This window comes from Capra hircus, chromosome 5 (genome assembly GCF_001704415.2).
Source record: "Capra hircus breed San Clemente chromosome 5, ASM170441v1, whole genome shotgun sequence".
NCBI lineage: Eukaryota > Metazoa > Chordata > Mammalia > Artiodactyla > Bovidae > Capra > Capra hircus.
Genome location: NC_030812.1, coordinates 14,723,113 through 14,742,244, shown reverse-complemented (window position 1 = coordinate 14,742,244; position 19,132 = coordinate 14,723,113). Strand labels below are relative to the sequence as shown.

At 35.9% G+C, this 19,132-nt stretch overlaps 1 protein-coding gene across 1 annotated transcript in view; it reads right to left on the bottom strand.

Annotated features, from left to right (window-relative positions):
- Positions 481-19,132, bottom strand: part of LRRIQ1 (leucine rich repeats and IQ motif containing 1) — a 211,204-nt gene continuing 192,552 nt past the window's right edge. The window contains exons 24-26 of the mRNA XM_005679778.2: positions 11,659-11,791; positions 7,825-7,885; positions 481-651 (exon numbers count right to left, since the gene is read on the bottom strand). Coding sequence (XP_005679835.2) covers positions 481-651; positions 7,825-7,885; positions 11,659-11,791 — 365 coding nt within the window. The remainder of the gene's footprint in view (positions 652-7,824; positions 7,886-11,658; positions 11,792-19,132) is intronic.

Sequence of the window (19,132 nt, the reverse complement as noted above, 5' to 3'; positions counted from 1 at the left end):
GTTTTCAAATGTAAAAAATCATCACTAGTAAATACAAACTGTCGTCTATTCAGTGGAAATAGTTTTTAGGAGCATGATTTTGACATTATAATGTTATTATCTAAAGTCTGCTATTTAAAAAAAATTTCCTTCAAAACAAACTTTACTTACAATATATATTAATGACAAAAGACCAAAACACATTACTTTGATATATAAATCCAACGTTTTACAATTAACCTAAACAAACCCTTTTAGAACTAAATGATCAAAGAATTCAATATGATCCATGGGGGGCGGGTAGAGGAGTAAATCACTGAGTCACAGAATAGAATTAAAATAAAAACTGATGCTGTTAATTTTAGAAATAATTTAAATCTTTTTATATCAAAAGAAGACATTCAAAGAAGGAAAAAATTCAAATGGATAGTTTTGGGAAGTTCTGGTTGCTGGCATCCTACCCCCTTATCTGTAAAAGAATGCTGCTGGCATTAGTTTCCATCAATTCATTTGTGATTTTGAAATTAATTCTGAAGGAAACCACAACTTACTTGAAGATCCCGCTGAGTGTCTGTGTGCCTGAATGTTTTTTTCTCTCTTCACAGACAAAGCACTTCCACTGGTCATGGAAAAAAGGTCTAAATCCGTGTCTTCTCTGCTTACAAGTCTTGCCTGGGAGCAATGGGAGAGAATGTATACAATCATGAAACAAAATATGGCATTTTCTGAATGCAGCTCACATTACCCCAAATAAACAAACAGGCTCTGTCAAACAACCTTCTTCAAAATGATACCACAATCCTTTATTGCTGCCCAGGCAGAACAAATGCACTATGTCAAAGCATTTTTTGCAAATAAGAGCCGATTTTAAAATTGAGGTTTGCTATTTGAGTCTGTACAACAAAAGAAAACATTTCAGTACAGTAATTTTGATGAAAATCAATCTTAAAGGCAACTGATGAAACTTGAAATAGCTTAACATCACTTATTTACCAAGGATATTATTTAATTCTTAATTGAATGTTATAAACGTCACATCGGATTATTTTCTGCAATTTTCATGTTTTACCACTTATAAAATTCCCTGAAATGCCTTTCATCCCATATTTGTATAATACAAAGCCATGAAAGATCTCTACTTTCTCACTACAGTCATTATTAATGTAAAATACTATATGTTGTCTAATTTGGGAGTAAGGGTAGACATATAGAAATTTCAAGATATTTTAAGGACATATGTATTAGGTAATTTATTTCATCTAAAATTCCTCTCTGAATTTTTATTACTATTTTGGATTGAACTGAAGAGTTGAAAGACTCACCTCTTGGCTATAAATATTGTTTTATATAATATCTAATATCATTAAGTAAGGATTTATCGGGATTTGGCCCCTAAATGGGAGAAAATGCCATGATAGAAAGCAAAGCAGCCTCAAAGTAGCTGGAACTTCATCCAAACCACAGGATGCTTGAAATCCTGTGAGAAAGCATTGTCCTTAATATTTGATGTGTGAAAAATTTAGAGTAAAATAAAACCATAAAACCATCACTGTGGTTACAAAGCTATTCCTATATGATGCGCTACAAAAACTCATGAAACCAGAACGCAAAGATCATCTTCCTTCAAATTCAGATGTCTGCATCCCCCCTCCCACCTTCTCTCATTGTTGAATAAGCAAGTCTGCTATTGGTGAGCTCAGAGGAGAAGCCACTCTGGGGCGTTAGTCACTTTTTACTTTTTATTATTTTTATTTATTATTATTTTACTTTACAATATTGTATTGGTTTTTAAATTGTACCTGGCTAACTGATACCATTGTTTCTTCAAAAAGCCTCCGTAGAGAACTGTTTCAAGTGAAATGATGACTGGCTCACAATTTACACTTGTGATTTTTAGGATGAAAAATGTTATACATTCTTTCTGGATTTTATTTCATTAGTGCACAAGTGTATGTACTTAAGGGTCCCATTAAATGGCTCCATCAATACTGAGACATCGCAAAAACCAATCAGGAATAAGGGGGAGTGAAAAAGTTGGCTTAAAGCTCAACATTCAGAAAACTAAGATCATGGCATCTGGTCCCATCACTTCATGGGAAATAGATAGGGAAACAGTGGAAACAGTGTCAGACTTTATTTGTTTGGGGCTCCAAAATCACTGCAGATGGTGACTGAAGCCATGAAATTAAAAGACTCTTACTCCTTGGAAGGAAAGTTATGACCAACCTAGATAGCATATTCAAAAGCAGAGACATTACTTTGCCAACAAAGGTCCGGCTAGTCAAGGCTATGGTTTTTCCAGCGGTCATGTATGGATGTGAGAGTTGGACTGTGAAGAAAGCTGAGCACCGAAGAATTGATGCTTTTGAACTGTGGTGTTGCAGAAGACTCTTGAGAGTCCCTTGGACTGCAAGGAGATCCAACCAGTCCATCCAAAAGGAGATCAGTCCTGAGATTTCTTTTGGAAGGAATGATACTAAAGCTGAAACTCCAGTACTTTGGCCACCTCATGCGAAGAGTTGACTCATTGGAAAAGACTCTGATGCTGGGAGCGACTGGGGGCAGGAGGAGAAGAAGACGACAGAGGATGAGATGGCTGGATGGCATCACCGACTCGATGGATGTGAGTCTGAGTGAACTCCGGGAGATGGTGATGGACAGGGAGGCGTGGCGTGCTGCAATTCATGGGGTTGCAAAAAGTCGGACACGACTGAGCGACTGAACTGAACTAAATGACTGATCAAAGCAATACCAAGATTTTGGTGACATCAGTTACAAAATAAGGAAAGACATGCTAACCACATAAGAGACCCTCCTGTTGACTAAAGAGGCTTTAGCTATAAGCCTCGGGATTTTAAAATCAGGTTTTATTTGCTTCAATTTAATGACATAATTTTACTACACCTATTTAAAAAGCAGAAATCTCACCCTCCTCCAGACAAGATGATACATACCTACATGTCAAGAAAATATTTGTGAACATGTCTTCCAAAAATCTTGTTATCATCTAAGCCATTAACATCCAGAAGATTGTTTATTCCAAAACAGAAACAGTATCGGTTATTAACTAAGCCAAATTATAACAGAATCAAATTTAGAAGTGAAATTTAACAAAAACACACACTTTAACAATGGTGCCACAATGGTGCAATTAAATGCAAACGTAGAAATTTCATAGAGGCTAGTTACATGACTAGCAGCATATTTGACTCAACCACATATGCATTGATATTCAAATTCTATCTGTGAAAACACTGGTTTCAAATTGAACATCATCCTTTCTCTTACTGTTAAGGAGTAGAGAAATCATAAAGAAAATATATCTTTTCTTCTATGTCATGCAAAATGGATATACTATACATGCAAAATAGAATAAAATTGACCTTGCTTTTAATACTTGTTCTACAAAACTGTATGTTTAATCCCCAAACATTGTAATATTAAACATTCTTCACAGTTATAACATGATAAACAGTTTGTGTCAGATCAGAATTTTCTTATGTGCAATGCAATAGCAAATATTTAAATAGTGATTTTGCAAAACTCTTGTTAGTCTTTGTCTTCTGATCAGGTCATGTCTGTAGTGTAATATTCTTTTTTCCCATATTTTCACAATGAAATGACTGGTATGAACTCTGGAACATGCCTTCTAAGCAAGTGGATCCTGTTTCACCTCCAAACCAAGCTACTTAATTTAAAATAGAGAATCTCTTCCATTTAATAAAGAACAGTCAGTTCTTTCTTCTGATTTTTCACAAACAAGATTTTATTAAATATTTATTTTAAAATTTTGTATTTTCAGAAGACAAACCACGCATAAAATAAACACCTATTTACTTATTATGCAGATAGTTTTAATAAAGAGAAATAAAATATTATAAAGTGAAACTCACTTGTAAGCTTTTCAGTTTTTCTACATATAATTTGAATAAACATATTCAAAAGTTTTTAGAAAATTATTTCAAAATTAATTTAACTTCTTTTTGTATTTTGCTTCTTTCACTGTACATTACATCTGTGAAATATAGATCTAGTTCATTTAACTGTTTGAATAATATGAAAATTATTGCAAAATTACTGTAGACACTATGAACATACCACATCATTGTCTGTATTATTTCTAGACGTAATACCCGTGTTTTAAAAATATTTTTCTCTTTGATCACAGAAAGCTGAGGTATGCATACCCCTCCATTCATAATACATTGTCATCATTGTGAAAACCCCTTCTCTTATATGATAAGACAGAGGCCTTTTTATGTAACATATGTGGGCATGGAAGGCACTTTAAATGTTTTATAGAGCTTTAATTTATATGTAATAAAATGCACATAACTTAAACGTGAAGTTCAATCATTTTCAAAAAATTTTCCTTTCGATTTGTATGTCTCATAGAAGCTTCAAAATTGGTAGTAAGAGTTACTTGTTTATCCTCCACACAGCTTGTCCAAATGATATCTTGTATAATTCAAGTTCAATTAATAAAAACATGAAATTGACATTGGTGCCACACTATTACTGAACCACAGACCTTATTCACCAGTTTTCACATGCACTATATCTTTTTGGTTTGTTTATGCTTCTATGACATTTTATCACATGTATAAATTCATGTAACTACCACCACAATCAGAATAGACAATTATTCCATCTCTCCAAACAACCTCTTTGTTTTCCCTTTATAGTAATACCTTCCCCCTAATCTAATAACTGGCAACCACTAATAAATTCCCATCACTATAATTATGTAGTTTTGAAAATGTTATGTAAATGAAATCATAAAGAACATTTTGAAATTGTCTTCTTTCACGTAGCAAAATGCTCTTGAGATCCATGAAGATCTTTGTGTATACCATGAGTTTATTCTTGTTTGTTGCTTTTTGATCCTTTTTGTGTATCTATTGTATGCATGTACCACAATGTGTTTACCATTCACCCAGTGAATGAGATTTGGGTCATTTCCAATCTTTTCAGCTATCACAAATAAAACTGCAATGAACATTTATGTATAAGATTTTGATTGAACATAAGTTCATCTTTCCAGAAAAAGTGCTCAGGAGCAAAACTGCTGAGTCAAATAAGTATATATTTAACTTTATGAGAAACTGACACTTTTTTTTTTTTTTTTTTTTTTTACAGTGGCTGTACCCTTCTTGGTAGGGACTTCTCTGTGGCTCAGTGGTAAAGAATCTGCCTGTCAGTGCGGGATATGGGGGTTATGCGGGTTCAATCTCTGGGTTGGGAAGATGCCCTGGGGTAGAAAGTGGCAACCCACTCCAGTATCTTGCCTGGAGAATTCCATGGACAGAGAAGCCTGGTGGACTACAGTCCATGGAATCGCAAAGAGTTGGACACAACTTACTGACTAAAAAACAACAATTCATGCATATGGTATATGACTTTGATGTTTTATAAGCAGTGTTTGATAGGTTATAATTGTAAGGAGGTTGCACATGTTGATGTTAACATTTGTGATTTAACTCCACTGCAGTACACCTTCTCCTTCTGTTTAATCCTGTGTTTTCCTTCCCTCAAAGGAGTTGTTCCCGAGAGCCTTCCCCAGAAAACATCCTACATTCAAATATCAGAATCTCAGAGTATATTTTCTGGAGAAACTGAACCATGAGTGTCTCCTGCAGGAAAATGCTAGCATTTTGGGAGGATAAGTTTAATAAGCAATGCAATTGTCTAGATCTATGACATGCCTTCTGATACATATTTGGAATTAAGTAAAATAATATCTTGTTTGCATTTTTCTCATTCTTGTCTTTCATACAATAACTTTATTCTTGTTTAGAAAAGAGATATTATTTATTAGCTTCCTCAAAACGCAGCATTTGAATGTTTGATTATGTCTAATTCTGTCCTCACTTTTGAAGCTCAGTGACAAAGTGTCCTAGATGATATTTATATTTATCCCTATATTAAGAAATAACTCCACTGTCTTTTGGTATGCCTTGTTCTGATATGATGTCAACTGTCAATCTATTGTTCCTTTGTAGATAAACTTTCACTAATTTTTTTATTCTGTCTAATCCAAGGTTCTTTTCAAAGATATTATTTTTTATGTTCAGAATTTATAATGGCCGTATTTGCATATCCATCTCTCTCTAATTAAAATTTGATCATTTTTTGTTCAATTATTTTCTGTCCTTTTATTATGGGTGGTATTTTTGTCTTTGAGGATCTTATAGTAGCAGCTGTTGCAGTTTTTTAACATTTCAAGATTTTCCTTAGTTATGGCCTGGTCCCAGTTGTACAATTTTCTGCACAAGTTTCCTACAGGTAGGGTGTTTTCATTCCCCAACACCCTAAGAGATTTCCACCCAACTTGGCCTTCAATTACCCAGTATCCTTTTGGTGTAAATCCTTGATCCATTCCCCTGTCTTGACTCAAAAAAAAAAAAAAAAAAAAAAAGTCTGTTCTACGACTACTACTTGTTTCGTGTTCCGCTGTTCTTCTTCAATATATTTTTTAAAAAGTATTTACCATTGTTATGTATTTGTCATACATTCGTGGGTAGTGTGATATAATGGGATATGGAGGAAGGAGATTAATGTCAAAGGGTTAATCTCATAGAACCACTTTGATTAGTAATCTATCCAATCTGTTTTCATTCATTTTAGAAGTATAATAATTAAATGTAATATCCCTTTCTTTATTGCGGCATTCCTTGGCACTTTATATTCCTGATTTTTGCTCCAAAGTGGCTACTCAAAAATCTGTGTGAGAGTGTTAGTCAATAATATGTAGGGTGTTAATAGCCTGAGGTACCACTTTTTCTAGGGCAATCTTCATGTCATTCTGCCAGAAGGATTTCTATTAAAATGCAAGAAAATATTTGTTTATTGATTATTTCAAATATGTGCATCCTTCTATAAATATTTCCATAAGCACATTAATTTTAACTATTGTCCTAATTTTCCCCCTCTTTCAGGAAAACTCCTTGAATGAGTAATTCATGAGAATAATGAATATAACAGCTCTGGATATGATAATATTATTTCCCATTAGAGAATACCTTATTTTTTAATACTAAATTCTACATGGTAAGTTAACTTATAATCAGTTTTCTCGGTGAATGTAGAGTTTGAGCAAGGAATATTCATTGGTTGATATAAATGGAAGGTGTCATAAAGTTAGGGTTATTTGATGCCCTTCATTTTCACATGCCAAGGAGGTCATGCACTTCTGTCATTGGTCAGGGTACCCTCTTTTCTGGAAATTTCTGGAAACACTAACATTTCTTGTTTGGGGACTCTGTTTCTCCAGACTCCATATTGGCCATTCTCCTGCTAACATCGGCTCCCTTCTGATAGCATATCTTGCAGCTGACTTTTGAAATGCACATGAGTTATATTGTCCAGAGTATACATTCTGATCACTGTGCTAGAACTTGGTTGCTCCTAACACTCCAACCATTTACACTTTATTACTTACAATGTTTGAATACACAACCACTTTTTAATTTTTACCTGGTTTGATTTTTTGAGTCAGAGGGTGCTTTGCTGTTTCCCTCAAGTATCCTCCTTTTAAAATAGTCTAGACAATAATATTGTTTTATAATTTCTTGCCCAGAGTATCTTTTAAAATATAGTAGCATCTTGTTATTTTAAAATATACCAGATAAACTAAGTATTTTAAGATGACATCATATTTTAAAGTCATATTATAAGCCAAGAAAGCACAGTACTATTTTAATATTTAATATTTTGAGATTATCCCCAAAAGACACAGTTGTGGTATTTTCATAATTTATACCACTTATTGACACATCTTAAAGTGCCATTGGTTGAGTACTGTTGTCCACAACACTTTTTCTGAACTTTAAACACATTTCTTACCACAAGCTGAACTCTTCCACCGTTAAGTACGTCTGGATCTAACTCAGGCAAGAAGTGATTGCTGCATAATGACAAAAAGAGAAATCATATTATTATATTAATGTAGAGGAAGACTATGAAAAACATGCCCAATGAAAAGTTTTGGAAAAATCAATAATATACAAAATGGAAATAATTGTTTTCTTATGTTAGGTGAATGTAATTTATATCTTTTCATAGTTACTTTAAATTTCAATTTGACGTAAATTTTAAATTTGCCAAACACATACACAGATAAAAAATATCTGAAAGTACCAATAACCTTAGCTAGTAAATTATAGAAAGGATAAATATTGTACCTCATCTACTTATATATCTTACTTATAAGAAAGGCAAAACTTCTTATTTTTAAAATAGCTCTGGTATGTTTAATGCATTATACTAATGCTCACAATTAACTTCTTTTTTTTTTATTTATTAGATGTATTTTTATTTTTATTTTTATTTTTAATTTTAATTTTTAATTTTTTTTAAATTTTAAAATCTTTAATTCTTACATGCGTTCCCAAACATGAACCCCCCTCCCACCTCCCTCCCCACAACATCTCTCTGGGTCATCCCCATGCACCAGCCCCAAGCAAGCTGCACCCTATGTCAGACATGGACTGGCGATTCAATTCTTACATGACAGTATACATGTTAGAATTCCCATTCTCCCAAATCATCCCACCCTCTCCCTCTCCCTCTGAGTCCAAAAGTCTGGTATACACATCTGTGTCTTTTTTCCTGTCTTGCATACAGGGTCGTCATTGCCATCTTCCTAAATTCCATATATATGTGTTAGTATACTGTATTGGTGTTTTTCTTTCTGGCTTACTTCACTCTGTATAATTGGCTCCAGTTTCACCCATCTCATCAGAACTGATTCAAATGAATTCTTTTTAACGGCTGAGTAATACTCCATTGTGTATATGTACCACATCTTTCTTATCCATTCATCTGCTGATGGACATCTAGGTTGTTTCCATGTCCTGGCTATTGTAAACAGTGCTGCGATGAACATTGGGATACATGTGTCTCTTTCAATTCTGGTTTCCTTGGTGTGTATGCCCAGAAGTGGGATTGCTGGGTCATAAGGTAGTTCTATTTGCAATTTTTTAAGGAATCTCCACACTGTTCTCCACAGTGGCTGTACTAGTTTGCATTCCCACCAACAGTGTAGGAGGGTTCCCTTTTCTCCACACCCTCTCCAGCATTTATTGCTTGCAGATTTTTGGATCGCAGCCATTCTGACTGGTGTGAAGTGGTACCTCATTGTGGTTTTGATTTGCATTTCTCTAATAATGAGTGATGTTGAGCATCGTTTCATGTGTTTGTTAGCCATCCGTATGTCTTCTTTGGAGAAATGTCTACTTAGTTCTTTGGCCCATTTTTTGATTGGGTCGTTTATTTTTCTGGAATTGAGCTGCATAAGTTGCTTGTATATTTTTGAGATTAGTTGTTTGTCAGTTGTTTCAGTTGCTATTCTGTTTAAGGCGAGAGCATTGATATTTGGCTTTTAAAGGACTTCTGTTTTAGAAAAAAAATTTCTTAAAATATTATTACTTATATATTCCTTTATATATTATATTTTCAAAGGAGAAATCTATTAATAATTGCCTGTTGCATTATATGTTTAAATACAACTAATTAAGGAGTAACTGAGGTTGTTAAATGTTTAAGTATCTTAAAAATACATCCTGAAATGTTTTGTTCGTATTTTTCACATTATTTGTACAGATGCTTTTAAATCGCTAAAGAAGACCTCTTTCATCTGGTTAATATAGATGGTAAGCTGTGAGTTATGCAACATTTGGTTATAGTCCTGAAAATATCTTGCTATGAATTATGCTAAATCAATTAATACCAGCATAAAATAAACTGTACTTGCATCAATAGGAACACTCAGCAAAATAAAAAAAGCCTCAAATGTTGATTGCTTTATTCCTATTTTCTTTGCTCTCAATGAAATAGGATATAATAACCCAGGTTTTGAAATGTTTTAATTTCACTTTTTTCCATATTATTAAAGATATTATATGGATAGAATTGACTACATATGAAGGCTTTTTCATTTGTATATATTATAAAAAAGGTTTAATTTTTATACATTATAACATTCTGCTATATTAAGTGTTAGACCTCGTAACTGTATTCTTTGTTACTCATTTAAATAGTTAATACCCACAACCCCTGGAAATGTTTCCAAAGTGTCATCTATATTTAGATTCATATTGGTTTATATATTTGAAAATGCTTAAGTAGCACTTTTAAAAATTGTTTTGTGGATGTACGTAGCTACAGTGAAAGTCGTAAAAATTTATGACAACTGTATAATACGGGAAACTAAATACTCAGTATTCTGTAATAACCTATAAAGGCAAAGGGTTTCCCAGGTGGTTCAGTAGGTAAAGAATCTGCCTTCAGTGCACAAGACCCAAGAGACCTGGGTTTGATCCCTGGGTTGGGAAGATGCCCTGGGTGAGGGCATGGCAACCCACTCCAGTATTCTTGCTTGGAGAATCCCATGGACAGAGGAGCCTGGCGCGCTACAGTCCATGGAGTTACAAAGAGTCAGATATGACTGAGGCGACTGAGCACATAAGTGAAAAGAATGTGAAAAAGAATATATATGTGTTCTACAGCTGAAGCTAACATGACATTGTAAATCAACTATACCTTAATTAAACAAAAAAAATTTCAAAAATATTATCTCCAAGCTTTTATGGTTTAGTAGTTACGTACATCAATGTTTTATGTTATATATTGTTTGGACTGAATCTTGTTCCCTCAAAATTTATATGTTCAAATCTTGTTTTCTCAAAATTTATACATTCAAATCCTAATCTTTAATACCTCAGAAAATTACTATATGAAGACAAGGCCTTGAAAGGGACAATTAAGGTAAGACAAGTTCAAAGAGGTGGGCCCTAATCCAATATAACTGGTGCCCTTGTTCAAAGAGGAGATTAGAACACGACTGAGCGACTGAACTGAACTGAACTGAGCAGAGGTGGAAGGATGGTCATGTGAGCAGCCAGTGAGAAGGAGCCATCTGCAAGCCGAGGAGACAGACCTCCAAAGAAACCAAACTTGCTGACTCCTTGATCTTGGGCTTTCAGCTGCCAACACTGTGAGAAAATAGATCTCTGTGCTCTAAGCCATGCAATCTATTATTTTTTTATGGTAGCCCTAGAAAGCTAATACATACATTAATATAACAAAAATTAATTGATTACTTATTAGGTTCAAGGCACCTTTCTTTGCTGCTAAGGGACATCAACATTTGATAACATCAATTTGAGAACTCACCTCTATCTTGTGAGAAAGAGAGATATCACCTCACTATAAAGAGGGGGGAACTAAAATATTGAGACATAACTGAAAATCAGTTACATGACTGGTAAAGTGGCAGGATCGGGATTGAGTTTAATTTTAACTGCCAAACATACATGATAATAAAAATAACAAAAAATAAAATACTACAAACACCAATACTGATGATATTTATAAACAGTTAATAGATACCATGCATTTTACTTTATAAAGTAGAATCATTTGTGTGGTTCATCATCACCATCAATCATTTGTGCTGATTTTTAAGCATTACAGAAACCAAGTTCTTTTACTATATTTTACAGTGAAAAACATAGTGATCAAATCTATCCTATATAAGAGACCATTTATAGTCTGGTAATGTCGTATATTGGCCTTCGGCTATATAAAGTCATGTTTGTTCTAGCATAATTAACCTAGGTTTCACTTTTCAATATGTGTTTGCAATACAAAAATCTGATTTAAGGGAGATGACCTCACCATTTCATATTTCTGGAGCCAGTCGTTTCAAGAACCCCAACCTGTGTATGAAGCCATTGGTATGTATATTCTTTATTCCTTTCTAATTTTTCACTTGCAGTGGTATCCTTACACATAAATTCTTCTTCATTATCTAGGGAAAAATATGAAAATATTATTTGTTTTTTAAAGAAATCAAGTTTTGGCCAAGCAGCTTAGTCTATGCTAACAATTTTATCACAAGAAAGAGAAAAACAAGACAGGTCATGGGAGCTAAATCATCTGTAAGAAAAATACCATCAGTCACTTATAGATTAAGTAGTTTTCCTGTTTGAGTTTCAAACCCACCTATTTTGAAAAGCAGAGTTGTTTTAATGAAACCAACCTCCTATAGGGCTTGTTTTTTAGTGTTTTAGTTAGAAAATAGAACTAATTATTTTTGGTAGACAGAATTTAACATCTAATTGTTCTCATACAATCTTATCCATATGAAGAATTTATAATTTATATTGAGGATATTCAAAACAGATTTGTAATTTTGTATAAAACAAAACTTGGTTTATATAAGCTAGCACAATATGTAAGTTAGGAAAATCATTTATATTAGGTTTAGGAAACCTGTGCTAATGCCATACCAATGATTTCAAAGATGGAGAGGGGGAAAGGCTAACAATGAAGATGAGTATGGAAACTATGCAAAAGGAGAAATTACGCCACGTGAGAATACAAGGTAACAAATATAAAGGAAAATAAAATAGTTTAAAAAAAAGAAAAAGAAAAATCCAACCCTTATAGCTACACTTAAATATAGTATATGTATTTATATTATTCAAAAAAAAAAAAAAAAAGATCTGCAGACATTGCTGACACATCAATGCCTCACACTTGAGTTACAGTGAAGACCTGTTGTTCTAGAGCACTTCTCCGTGGACTTGATTGTTTAGATGGCTTCTTTGTTGGTGCCATCACCATGCTTAGGGACATGTTAGCTTTGTAGGGTTCACTGGCAGTACACCAGAGAGGGGGTACCTACGAAACTAACTCATGGTAAGTAAACTTACAAGAAATCTACAATTAAAAATCTGGTATTTAAAACGTCAGTTTATTAATTTGAACTATTCTTCCAACTGGCTTCACCTAGCTTAAAACTCAACATTCAGAAAACTAAGATCATGGCATCCAGTCCCATCACTTCATGGCAAATAGATAAGGAAAAGTGGAAACAGTGACAGATTTTATTTTCTTGGGCTCCAAAAGCATTGCAGATGGTCTCTGCAGCCATAAAATTAAAGGACGCTGACTCCTTGAAAGGAGCTATGACAAACCTAGACAGCATATTAAAAAGCAGAGACATTACTTTGCTGACAAAGGTCTGTATTTAAAACTATGGTTTTTCCAGTAGTCTCGTATGGATGTGAACACTGGACCATAAAGAAGGCTGAGCACCAAAAAACTGATGCTTTCAAATTGTGGTGCTGGAGAAGACTCTTAAGAGTCCCTTGACAGCAAGGAGATCAAGCTAATCAATTCTAAAGGAAATCAACCCTGAATATTCATTGGAAGGACTGATGGTGAAGCTCCAATACTTTGGCCACCTGATACGAAGAGTCGACTCATTGGAAAAGACTCTTGATCCTGGGAAAGATTGAGGGCAGGAGGGCAAGGGGATGAGAGAGGATGAGATGTTTGGATGGCACACTGACTCAACGAACATGAGTCTGACTAAACTCTGAGAGATAGCCATGGGCAGGGAAGCCTGGTGTGCAGCAGTCCATGGAGTTGCAAAGAGTCAGGCACGTCTTAGTGGATGAACAATTCTTTCACTATAGATCTTCAAACATAGAAAGTAATCTTTTATTTGCAGGTTGTTTGGAGGACAAATGAGACATGCTGTGAAGCTTATTTTGAATGCTAGGTGCATGGGCAGAGACACATTCACACATGTATACACCCTCAGCATCTATTGTTTTGACTATGTTAAGGCAATACATTCATCATGACTTTTTTTCCTTAAAATTTGCTGTGGTACTAGTGAAATGACTAGTTTTCAGTCCAAAGAGATACAAGGTCCAGTTCTCAGAAAAGCTACAAGTCAAGATGTTTATTTCTCTAAATTACATTACTTAACTTCCTGTTAACTTCTCATGACATCTTACATTTCTAAAATGGTCATATCCCTTGTTTCCTCCGTGCGTGCTGAGTTCCTTCAGTTGTGTCCAATTCTTTGTGACCTTATACACTGTAGCCAGGCTCCTTTGTCCATGGCCTAACCCAGGCGAGCATACTGGAGTGGATTGCCATTTCCTTCTCCAGGGGATCTTCCCCACCCAGGGATCAAACCCGTGTATCTGTTGGCAGATTCTTTACCACTAGCACCACCTGGGCTTCCTGAATTTAAGCCAATCCCTCCATAGTTGCAGAGCTTCCCTGACAGCTCAGTAGGTAAAGTATCCGCCTGCAAGGCAGGACGCCCTGGTTCAATTCCTTGGTTGGGAAGATTCGCTGGAGAAGGGATAGGCTACCCACTCCAGTATTCTTGGGCTTCCCTTGTGGCTCAGCTGGTAAAGAATCCATCTGCAACGCGGGAGACCTGGGTTCAATCCCTGGAAAGGCTACCCACTCCAGTATTCTGGCCTAGAGAACTCCATGGACTGTACAATCCATGGGATTGCAAAGAGTCTGACACGACTGAGTGACTTTCATTTTCACTTTCTCCATAGTTGCTGAACTGAAGGAGCAATTACTCTGCATTTAAGGGCTGACCACTGAATTCATGAGCAGACACCATTTTAATAAACGGCCTTCTTTATACAGAAACTAAAAAAGAGACTCAAACAAAGGGAAGATTTGGGCTTGTCACCCTGGTTACTGCATGAAGCACTAAGTTTCTTTTCCAGCAGAGTCCCAGGGTTTTATCTGCCTTTCTTGGTTGATCAGACCAGATGGTGAACCTATGGGTGCAATGACAGAAAGGAATGACAGAGAGGAATCAGTGACCCTGATAATCAACTCAACTCACAATCGGAACTTTACTTACTCTTGATATGTAGCAAGTGTACTTTTAGCTAAAAATAATGCATCTTTCTGCTTCTGAAAACAGAGACATACACTTGCAATAGCCCCCTTTTAAAGTGCTCATTCTGAAAAGTTTTCCTCAATTCTACAATAACACTCCATAAACCCTAAGTGGTTTTACATCAGACTCAGTCCATTTTCTCAATAATCATCCTCGAGTAAAGATTGGAGATTGCACTGTAAGAGTCCAACTCATATTAATTCTTTTAACCTGAAGGCATGGATTGGTAGATTGGCATGAATTCAGTGTAAAAAGAGAACTAGCATAGTGGTGACATTGGCTGGATAGATCCAAGCATACTGCCATTCAAATGCTGCAGGAAATGATTCTGGCAAGTGACTTTTGCTACATCATTTCAGGATTACCCCTGTCACTGAGGAGAAAGTAGGATTTACTTCTTGAAGCTTGCTTTTAGCATTTTGTTTAGGAAGAATAATGGTGCCAGGTTTACTTACAGACCTTTATCATTTTCTAGTTCAGTTCAGTTGCTCAGTAGTGTCTGACTCTTTATGACCCCATGGACTGCAGCACGCCAGGCTTTCCTGTTCATCACCAACTCCCGGAGCTTGCTCAAACTCATGTCCACGAAGTCAGTGATGCCATCCAACCCTCTCATCCTCTGTCATCCTCTTCTCCTCCCGCCTTCAATTTTTCCCAGCATCAGGGTCTTTTCAAATGAGTCAGTTTGAGTTGGAGTACTGGAGTTTCAGCTTCAGCATCAGTCCCTTTCAATGAGTATTTAGGACTTATTCCCTCTAGGATGAACTGGTTGGATCTCCTTGCAGTCCAAGGGACTCTCAAGAATCTTCTCCAACCCCACCATTCAAAAGCATCAATTCTTTGGCGCTCAGCTTCCTTTATAGTTCAACTCTCACATCCACACATGACTACTGGAAAAACCATAGCTTTGACTGGATGGACCTTTGATGGCAAAGTAATGTCTCTGCTTTTTAATATGCTGTCTAGGTTGGTCATAGCTTTTCTTCCAAGAAGCAAGTGTCTTTTAATTTCATGGCTGCAGCCACCATCTGCAGTGATTTTTGAGCCCCCCCAAAATAAAGTGTCATGTTTCTACTGTTTCCCCATCTATTTCCCACGAAGTGATGGGGCCCGATGCCATGATCTTAGTTTTCTGAACATTGAGTTTTAAGCCAACTTTTTCACTCTCCTCTTTCACTTTCATCAAGAGGCTCTTTAGTTCTTCTTCACTTTCTGTCATAAGGGTGGTGTCATCTGCATATCTCAGGTTATTGATATTTCTCCAGGCAATCTTGATTCCAGCTTGTGCTTCATCCAGCCCAGCATTTCTCATGATGTACTTTGCACATAAGTTAAATAAGCAGGGTGACAATATACAGCCTTGATGTATTCCTTTCCTGATTTGGAACTAGTCTGTTGTTCCACATCCGGTTCTAACTGTTGCTTCTTGTCCTGCATACAGGTTTCTCAGGAGGCAGGTCAGGTGGTCTGGTATTCCATCTCTTTAAGAATTTTCCACAGTTTGTTGTGATCCACAACAAACTATGACTATGATGGCATAGTCAGTAAAGCAGAAGTAGATGTTTTTCTGGAATTTTTCTAGTTAGACTTCCCCAAAAATCCTTTTGATTTTAGAAGAAACACCTTTCTGCCTGAAAAATGCAATCTACTACCTACCTACTGTTCTTTCTATTTTTCTAGGTCTTTGTTAATTTCTTGTACCATCATCCTAAGACAAAAGTTCTCTTTTTGATCCATGCTCTCCCCTAGTTACTACAGTCTATATATGCTGTTTTTACTTCAGGACACACATTCTATAAATTTTATTTAAATAAACTGTTAAACTCTTTTACTATATAAATAACACATTTTCACAACAGCTAACCTTAAAAATACTGAAAAGTAAAAAGTCAAAGAAAAGAAAATCTACAAAAAGCCCACTATTCAAAGATAACCACTGAATATTACTTTTAAGGCATTTCTTTGCAGTTCTTTTTTTCATAGATTTGTTTTATAGCATTTTTTCTATTAGTACTATAACCAATGAATTCTATGTAATGGAAATCTAAACCTGTAAATGCTTTTAAGGTATGATACCTATGATACCAACTTGTTACATGAAGGTTTTTAATTATTCTATTTAATCCATTTTTAAGGTGCAATTAAAGATAACACGTCTGAATTTATGAATATTTTGAGAAACATGGTATAATCTATATCATCAAATAGTTTACAAAACCTTTACCAATTTATCACAAGTTATATGAGGCTAATCATTTCACTAAGTCCCTAGTCAGCATTGGGATAATAAGTATTTTAAAGCTGTTGATACTTTGAGAAAAATATTGTCTAATACAGTCTTAATTTATATATTTCTACTGCTAGCAAAATTTAAAGTCATTCCATATGATTTCTTATCAATAATAAATAAAGTATAAAGTGTCTTTCTTGTTCTTCCCAACTATTTGCTGGATTCTAGCATTTCCATTTTTGCTTTCAACTGACCATTCAAAATCCTTTATCTGTTGCCACTGGTGCAAATATTTTCTCCTGCCCATTGTTTGATTTTAATTTCTACTCTATTTTCAAAAGGGGCAAATTTTTCTCTAGGGATACAAATTTATCTACTTGCTAAATACTTTCCAAACTGTAAACCTTTTTCCTCTCATAATTTATAGGTTGTATCTCCCAATTTGAAAAATATGATACCTAAGATTTCAGGGACGAATTCTACACTCTTCTAATGTTTTGCCTTTCACACTAAAATACATTGGTTAGCAAATCCCATGGAGAGAACCCTAACTCTCTCAGTCTACATGGCCTTCCCTTCTCAATCCCTCCCTAATTTCCCGCAATCCGATTTTGTCCAACTGGAATTATCCTCACAATGAGGACCTTGAACCATCTTATCGACCAAGCACACTTATTGCTTATCTTCATTGGCCTCTCTGCTGAATTCAATTACACAGAACATTTTCTTTGTCCTAAAACTCTCTTCTCTGTGAGACTGTGGGACATCAGACTTCAGGTGCTTCCTTTCTGGCTCCTCTACATATACTCCCTCAGATGCCGATGCTTGTCAGTCTATAGAGTTTAGGAGCACCCTACCCTCACCACCTCATTCCATGCCTAATGTTCTGCTGGCCTTTGATGACAGCCAGCTGGATAACTAGATGGTATAGTGGTGGTTTAGTTGCTCAGTCGTGTTCGAGTCTTGTGACCCCATGGACTGTAGCCTGCCAGGCTCCTCTGTCCACGATATTCTCCAGGCAAGAATACTGGAGCGGGTTGCCATTTCCTTCTCCAGAGGATATTCCTGACCCAAGGATCGAACCCAGGTCTCCTGCATTGGAGGCAGATTCTTTCTCAACTGAGCTACAAGGGAAGCCCAGATAATGAGATACACAGTGTTTATCGCCTCACGGGGGTGGCAGCTTAGAGGACTGGATATCACCAGCCTCTGTTTTGTTCCTGTTCTCAGATCCAGCTGAACTGCAGAATCACAGCATGTTTTCATCATCATCCTAGCAAGTCTGCTTTTCCTCCTGACTCCCCAAGTCATTCAGACCAGATATTCTGGAGTTGTCCTTGGCTGCTCACTCCTTATATAATGACATCTAATCCAGAATTAGGTCTAGTCTCCCTGCCAGTTATCTCACTGATACCTGGCTCCTTCTTCTCATCTCCACTGCTCCGTTTTGAACAGGAGTGAGAGTCTCTGTTGACTAACTGAAGTGTGTGCTTTGGCTCACTGCAATATGGCTTCCTCCCTGTACCGTTTCGCTGAAACTGTTCACACCGAGATCATTAATACTGCTAGATCTTTGGGACTTTTTGAAGTTCTTACTGACTCCTCTAATATTATACATTGTGCACTTCTTCCTCCTCAAAAGGCTTATTTCCTCTGACTCTTGCTTAGTTACACTTGTCCTGTTTTTCTCTGCCCTACTGTCTAAACCTCAGTTTCCTTCAAGGGTCCCTTCTTTGGCATCTCTTCCAATCTCAGGATTCTTCTCTGGCGTAACGTCCTAGCCCCATCTTATTCTTTGGTTATAAGCTTCCTGTCAGAGGATATTCCTTCAAGTTCTTCTATCGCTTTCTGAAATGTATTTATCCAAAGCCTCTCTGCTAGGTATCCTACAGATAATTTAAACAGACTACGTAAAAAGCTAAACTCAAGTTTTATCCCACCTTTTCCAAGTTCCTATAATTCTACCATCATCGTCAGTGTAAAACTCAGAAACCTAAGTGTTGTACTGAACCAGTATTCTTTCTCACACTTCTAACTGCAGATTTTACCTCCTAAATTCTTTTCATTCTGTCAAATCTCTGGTATTTGCATGGTCACTATTTTAATTCGGCCCACTATCATCTCTTCATCTCTTCTCAGTTACTGTAACAACATTCTCACTGGTCTTTTGCTTTTGACCTTGTTCCCAC